Source organism: Penaeus vannamei, chromosome 24, assembly GCF_042767895.1.
Source record: "Penaeus vannamei isolate JL-2024 chromosome 24, ASM4276789v1, whole genome shotgun sequence".
Lineage (NCBI taxonomy): Eukaryota > Metazoa > Arthropoda > Malacostraca > Decapoda > Penaeidae > Penaeus > Penaeus vannamei.
In genome coordinates, this window is record NC_091572.1 from 22,194,230 (window position 1) to 22,202,448 (window position 8,219).

The window sequence follows — 8,219 nt, forward strand, 5'->3', positions numbered from 1 at the left end:
AGAACATTTTTTCTTTTCTTTTCTTTTTTGCTTTAAAATAGATGCATTAGGTAATGAAAAACTAAATCATGATACATTGTACAGGTTTATGTTCCACTGATTTTTATTTATTTATTTATTTATTTTACCTTTTTTTTTTTTTTTTTTTTACCTTTTTTTTTTTTTTTTGTCAGGTCTTGGATCAGGAGGATTTGGCTGCATTGCTTCCAGATGTCAGCAGTGGTAGCGGTCACCAAGATGGGTCATCTGTCTCTCTGGATGGGTTCACAGATGACGTGGTGGTGTCCCAGACTGGGTCGGACACTGAGGGTGAAGACCACGGCTCAGACGTAACTGGTGATGTTGACGACGACTTGCCAGATGTAATTGTGCGTGAGGCTATTAAGTCCATGACAATTGTTGGGGAGGCTGCTCTCAAGTTCAACACAGTGTTGATGGAGGACCTGGATGATGTTGATGGTCGCTCTCGTCCTCATGGTCACCCACATTCACAGCAATCAGGGCAGACTCGTGTTAGTCAACAACAACGAATAGCTCGAAGTCCTAGAGCTGACCTGAGCTTGAGGCAGCGGGATGAAGCAGAGTTAGCAGACAAACGTAGGCGTGGAAGGCCTCCTCGAGCAGGATTGGTAGGGAAAGATAATCAGCAGGAAGAAGACCCAGATCCTCCTCCAATGCCAGAACTGGAGAGCTATGTTCCTTTAGACTGCAATGTTTCCAACGTTTCTCCAGATAGTGGTATTCAGTCTGTGAGTGGTTCACCTTTGCATCACATTGGATCCCCTCCACAACATCACTCCCCGTTATACAGTGCAGGCAAGAGTGGAGATGGGTCTGGCAATCACAATAGACCCTATTCTCCAACTTTGGCTTCGCAAGACTCTCCACCTCCCCCTACATTGTTACCTGCTGTCACTCCTCCACATTTATTAAGCTCTCCACACTATGATTATGATTCTCCAAACTCCCCTCAAATGCCAGCACTCAAGTGCCAAGTGGACCCACCGCCTTTGTTACATGCTGATAATGCCAAGAGAGCAAGCCTTGAAGAACAAGGAACACTCAAGAGAAGAGGACCAGGCCGACCCAAGAAAAGTACAGACAAACTGAAAAGACCAAGAGGTCGACCCAAAGGATCCAAAAATAAGAGCCCAAAGACTGTGGAGGGTGTGGTAGACTTGGAACTCAAGGAAAATGGAACAAAACTCTTAGGAGACTCTGATAGCTTCACATGCTACAGAACAGAAATGGGGCCTAGTGCATTTGTTGTACCCCATGTGCTAGATGTGTGTGGTGAGGAGAAATGGAGCCATAGTTTAGATGCAGAGGACCTTCCCCCTCCCCCAGAACCCATCCCACCCTTAAGACGTGGACCTGGGAGGCCAAAGAAGATTCCTCCTGTGCTAGAACCCAGTGTACCCCTCCAGGAACCACAGTTAAACAAAGTACAAAGTGAGCACAAAGCTGAGCCTTGTGCAGAAGATAGTGCCAACCTTTCTAGTGCCAAGCCTCAAACTCCAGTAGTCAGTTGTGAGCCATCCAGTCCAGTGAAGTGTGACCATGTGAAAAGAAAAGACAGACCCACCAAGGGAAAGAGGCCTGTTGGCAGGCCAAGAAAATACCCCAAGAGGGATGACCTTGATAGTCTGAACAATCTGCCTGCTACAGCTGCAAGTAAGAAGTGCTTTAGTGAAAGAATAATGCACAAAATTATCAACGAGAAAGTTCGCAACAGTGAGAAATCTGATAAATTATCTGCCCGAGTACAGGATGTGGATGATAGCAATGAACCATTTGGGGATCACTATCCATTTCTTGATCATCCTGTTGGACTCATGACACAAACAGACCTGAAAGATAATGAAAGGAAAAGAAAAAAATTATTGAGAGCAAAGATAAACAGTGAAGGCATACCAACAGAAGGGAAGAGAAAGAGAGGAAGGAAAAAGGAATTGCCAGCCATATTTGAGAAGGTTTATGGAAGTCAGGAGCTGAAGACTAAGATCAAGAGTGAAAATGGAAAGCCATCTCTCTGTGCCACCACGTTGTCGTATAAACAGATTCATAAAAGAAAGAAAAAGAAACCCAAGCACTTCAAAAGCAAACACAAAAACATTGTTGATCCTGTATTTCTTGCTGACTTGGAAGACTTGACGGCTGGGATGCAGCAGTGCTCCATCTCCAAAGTACCAATCATTCAGCAGACCAAACCTGGTGAAATCCTTTTGCCATCTATCTTTCGACTGAGAAAGGTATCTCTGGCTGCCAAGAAGCGAAGAGGAAGTGAGAAGACACGGACAAGTGACCGAGAATCAGGAACAGAAGGAGAGAGTGGGAAGGAGAAGGCTTCGGGGAAAAGGAAGAAAAAAATGCAAGAAATTCCAAAACAGGTAATTCATTATCTTTTGTTTCAAGTTTGGATTAATTTTTTACTTCTTAGTTATAACTCATGAATTGTATGTTTAGATAAAAAGAAAGTTTTCTAGAAAGTTTTGATTCGTAATTTTTTTTTTTGGGGGGGGGGGGGGGTGTTAGGGGCATTTTTTAATTAAATTATCATTTTGAGCATTTTTGGATTTAATTATTTTTAAATGTTTCTGATACCTTACAAGCAGATATAGTTGTGCTTCATCTCTATAACATTGAATTAATGATTGTTCCTCTGCTCCCTCTCCAGGGCCGAGAACGAACTGAAGCAAATGAACAAAGATTACCACTGAAAAAGCGCCATCGCCATATCTCCACAGCAGTGCCAGCTACTCCAGAACCACCAAAAGTTGATAACATCAAGAGTGAGGTTATTGTAACAAAAGCCAGTGAAAAAGCAAATTGTGTTGAAAAGGAGACCAGGCTTGAAAAACAAGATAAAGAGAAATCAGAGAAGAATGAACAGAGGGCAGAAAAAGTTCCTGTGCCCAAAACTGGACTTCTGACTGAAACACACAAGCCTGTTAGAACAGAGAACAAACTCATTAGACAGAGCAGCTATGAACTGAACAAGAAATCTGATGAAGCTGAAATTGTTAACACAGTTGCAAAGAAGTTAGAGGATGAGGTTATACCAAAGGCTACAGATGCTGAAGAGCCTTTAAAAATCACTGAAGTTGTAGCTTTAAAGAAGGCTGATGAGGCTGAAAAGGAAAACAAGGCTACCAGAGTCAGCATAGTAGATCCAGTTGAAAACAAAGCAGTAGAGAAGCCAGATGCAGTCTCTAAATCCACTGAAATGCCAATATCAACACGAACAACAACCACGCCTAAGAAACGACACAGGTTGGAAGTAGACCTATCAACTTCCCCAGCAGCAACAACCCGAGCAAATGCGGGATTAGTGAAGAGCAAGACTGAGAAGGAGATACCAAAGGTCAAGGAGAAGGAAGTGACTTCACTCAAAACCCCAGTAACCAAGTCCCCAAAAGCCAGTAAGGAACCATGCATTAAAGAGGTTGAGACTTCACCACCTGCAGTGCTTAAAGCAGAGGAGAAATGTCCTGATGACAGTCCTAAGGTCATGCCTGTTGAAGAAGTGAAGCCCAGTAGTGATACAGCAGTAACCGAATCCCAAGTACCTGTTGAATCAGTGACAGAAACAAATGTTGCTGTTGAATCTAAACCTGAAACCGAGCCCATCAGAGAAAGCTCTGGTACACACTCAGATAGTGATATACCAAGTGAGCATGAGCCACTCTATGAAAGTGATCAGAGTGGTTTCATGTCTGACAAAGAGGGACCCAAAGAAATACCTGTGAAGGTGCCACAGAAGAGACGTAAGAAGAAACGGGAGCTAAGATCTCCCATTCCAAAAGTAACAGATAAGCCCACTCCTGCAGAGGTCACAGAGGACAATGAGCCACCTCCACCAAAGAAGAAGAAGAAGATCAAGAGACGAAAGACCAACCGAACAGGCTTCCCAACCATCAGGAAGAAGAAAAGAAAGCCCAAAGATCCCTCTTCACAGAAGGATGATGAAAATGGGGAAGAGAAGAGTCCGGATGCTGAATCCAGTGTTGAAAATACCATGGAATGTGATAGCAGTGAGAAAATGATGGAATCTGAGCAGGAGAAAGGAACTGAAATAGAGAAGGAGGAATCACAACAAGAATGTGAAACTGAAGAGGCAAAATTGTCCTCAGATAAAAGTGAGAAATCTGTATCAAAGAGCCCTGTACCAAAACCAGTGCCCAGGCCAAGAGGGAGGCCAAAAAAGATAAACACAGATGCCAAACCATCAAGAACCCCATCAGAATCTCCGTCTCAGTCTCCTGAAAAAGCTCCAAAGCAACTTCGAGAATCATTAAGAGAAAGAAGGTCAGGAAAGGTTACAGATACTCCTCAAGAAGAAAAAATCTCTGAACCAGATCAAGATGAACAACAGCTTGAAAAGATCTTGGAAAGGGTTGCAACAGGTATAGGAGGAAGAACACGTCGGAAGAGAGATCTTAGTGAAGAGAGTGTCAAGACTGTTCAGAGTGAAGGAAAAAGACAGAAGAGACATGTGGATGAGGATGTAAGTATTTCAATATTTACCATTCAAAAAAAAAAAAATAAAATAAAGACCATTCATCTGGATCCTGTTTTAGATTATCTTGTTAATTTATCATATATTCTCTAGCTTTTAGTAATTATGACAAGCTTATTTAATTATTATTTCTCATACAGGTTGAAGACAGTGATGCAGTGGTTCTTTCCTCTGAGTCCATGCCAAGTAGTGAGCCTCCATCTGGTGATGAAAGCACCAGAACTTTACCAGGGAAGAGGAAAGTACCGCGGTGGAGAAAGAAGTACTTGGTGGCTGGGCTCTTTTCAGATTACTATAAAGAGGATGAGTAAGTGAATAGATAATTTGCATTGTTTTGAGCTATCAGTATAATTTTGATTGTTATCATAAGATGGTTACTCAGTGTCCAGCAGAAGATTTAACATTTTTTTTTTCTGTCACTCTCTCTCTCTCTCTCAGACCGAGAAGAAGGAACGGTGAAGTTTACTTGCCAAAGAACAAACTAACTTATGATCCAGAGGAACATGTACATGGCCTCCTTCCCCCTCCTTGCTATTGTCGTAAGTGGCTTAGAGAAAGGGAGATTGATTTTGTGTTACCATATGACCTCTGGTGGCTGCATGAGCACAACATGTTACCAGGAAGAGACATTGTACCCTCTTGGAACTACAAGAAGATCAAATCGAGTAAGTGTATGTTGATCATTTGTGTTCAGTCAGATAGTTCTTTCTATCTGTACAGTTTGTTTTTGTGATAGTGATTTTATTTTGATATTTTCAAATTTCCTGGCACATATTGTAATATGCATTTATATATAACCAGAAGGCTAGTACTCAAAGGATTTTCTATTTTACAGATGTATATTATGATGTCAAGCCACATTATGACTATGAACTGCAGGCATGTAATTGCAAGCGGCCTGCTAATCCTGAAGAACGAGGTTGTGGTGATGACTGCATAAACAAAATGATGCTGATTGAATGCTCTGCACAGACATGCCCAATTGGAGATGCCTGTGGTAATCAGCCCATTCAAAGACATGAGTACCGCACATGCCTTCAAAGGTTCATGACCCCTAATAAGGGCTGGGGAATCAGAGCAACAATGGAAATCAAAGGGGGAACGTTCATCCTGGAATATGTTGGGGAAGTCGTGAGTGAAAAGGAATTCAAGCACAGGATGCAAACCAGATATGCAAATGACACCCATCATTACTGCCTTAATCTTGATAGAGGAATGGTTATAGATGGCCATAGAATGGGAGGTGATTGCCGCTTTGTCAATCATTCTTGTGATCCCAACTGTGAAATGCAAAAGTGGTATGTGAATGGCCAGTATCGCATGGCTCTATTTGCACTAAAGGATGTCCAACCTGGACAAGAATTGACATATGACTACAACTTTTCCCTTTTCAATCCTGCTGAAGGACAAGAATGCAAGTGTGGTTCAAGCAACTGTCGTGGAGTCATTGGTGCTAAATCACAAAGAGTAAATGGAATTGTGGATGACAAAAAAAAGGTTCCAAAGAAGGATGTTGGAAAGAAACGCAAGCGTGGAGGAACAGCCGAAGTCGATGCAAGCTACATTCCCCGTCCACATTTTACTCCTATTAAGCCCCTGTCACATCAGCAACAGCTGTTTATCCTCACCCATAGATGTTTCCTAATACGCAACTTAGAAAAAGTAAAGAGATTTCGTGAACGACTTGCTAGGTGTCCCGAGAAGAAAGCAGAGGAGGTATTAGATGATCAAGAAGAACCTAGTACAAGAGTGGAGAAATTTCTCACTCATTTTACAGCACTCAACACTGCCAGGTCGGTTAAGACAAGACGCTTAGCCCAGGCAGAAGATGATCCTGAGATGACTCGATTGGCAAAGTTAGCACAGATCTTCAAAGATATTTATGATAAGCTTGTTGCTTCAAGAGATAGCAAAGATAAACCCTTAGCCACTCCATTTATGACTTTACCTTCAAAAAAGAAGTATCCAAATTATTACACTAGAGTAGGAGAACCCATAGACCTAGCCATGATAGAAAAGAACATACTTACTGGGTATTATATTACAGCAGAGGCATTTGACCGTGATGTAATGCGACTCTTTGCTAACAACCTTAGATTCTTTGGAAGAAACACTGAAATTGGTCAGATGGCAGTGGGCCTAAGGCGAGTGTACAGTGAATGCAAACTTCAGTTTAAACCTTTGCTGGAAGAGGTTCTTGGAGAGGATGCCCTTCCACCTGCTTTTGCAAATTCCAGTCCCAATGAAGAGTTTGAAGATGAAGATGTTATTAGATGTGTGTGCAACCTACATCGTGATGAGGGAGTAATGATCCAGTGTGAGAGATGTCTTGTTTGGCAGCACTGTGACTGTATGGGCGTGACAGATTCTCCAGATCATTACTTGTGTGAGGAATGCTCTCCTCGTTTGGTATCACCTGAGGTCCCCATGAATCCTCAACCTCCTGATGCACCTAAAGACCACAAGTACTTCATAACATTATTGCGTGATAATCTTCAGGTTAAGCAAGGTATGTTTTGCACATTTGTGTTTAAGTTTGGCATACCCTCTCTTTCATTCTGTGGTAGGATTGATGTTAGATACATATTAATTACAGCTGAACAGTGAGCCATAAAGTAAATAGAATTCATGTTCAGTGAATAACAATTGTAAATGGTTTAAAGGAGCAAGTTGTTCGGTTTACATTAACAAATCTTTAGTTGTTACCAACCTTTAGGTTTCAAATATGGTTATTTTTTTATTGTTTGGATTTAGATAGAATGTATTAGGTAAGAAATGTAATGATGTCCTCAAACATGTGAATTGATTGTGTGACACACTTCATGGTTATTTCAGGGGATAGTGTTTACATCTTAAGAGATCGGCCACCACAGAAGGCAGGAGAAAGAAAACAACCAGCTTATAAGCTTGTTAAGGATGTGAAGCCTCATGACCTCTTGATATTCAAAATTGAAAATCTGTGGATTGATGAAAAGTGAGTAATGAGCTTCTGAATGAGGTATTGTGATCTTTTCAGTGTTTTAAATAGATTCAGTTTATGTTCTTATGAGTGTTATATTTAATGTACAATTAACATTTGAATTAGATCTTATATATATATATATATATATATATATATATATATATATATATATATATATATATATATATATATATATATATATATATAGTTTTGTTTTTGTTTTTGTTTTTGTTTCAGGGGTGATAAATTTGCATTTGGACACCACTACTTGCGACCGCATGAGACGTTCCATGAACCATGGCGCAAGTTCTTCCCTAACGAAGTTATTAGGTCCCCATTGTGTGAAATCTTACCGCTTGACATGGTGGTGAACCATTGTTGGGTGCTGGACTTGAACAGCTATTGCAGAGGCCGGCCAATTGGAGCACAAGAAGACCACGTGTATATTTGCGAGTATCGAGTTGATAAAGTTGCTCGAGTGTTCTCAAAAATCAGCAAACCAAAGTATCCCATCTGCATCAAGCCATATGCCTTCATTACATTTCCAGAGAGATTAAGGCCTCAGCGAACATATACAGTAAGTGTCTTTGTTAATTTAGATATTGTAGTCCTTTTAAACTCAATGGGACTAGGTTCATGTACTGTCTACTATTGTTTCATTTTGTGAATTTTGTTTACACATGGATAGTTCCACAAATGCTTAGCAGTCCCCAAGAAATCAGTTTAGACTTCTCTTGA

At 41.0% G+C, this 8,219-nt stretch overlaps 1 protein-coding gene across 1 annotated transcript in view; it reads left to right on the top strand.

Annotated features, from left to right (window-relative positions):
- Window positions 1-8,219, top strand: part of ash1 (histone-lysine N-methyltransferase ash1) — a gene marked incomplete in the record, with an annotated part of 129,981 nt that overhangs the window by 101,189 nt on the left and 20,573 nt on the right. The window contains 7 exon segments of the mRNA XM_070138507.1: window positions 174-2,390; window positions 2,678-4,507; window positions 4,660-4,826; window positions 4,958-5,190; window positions 5,355-7,028; window positions 7,355-7,493; window positions 7,719-8,058. Of these exon segments, the coding sequence (XP_069994608.1) occupies window positions 174-2,390; window positions 2,678-4,507; window positions 4,660-4,826; window positions 4,958-5,190; window positions 5,355-7,028; window positions 7,355-7,493; window positions 7,719-8,058 (6,600 nt within the window).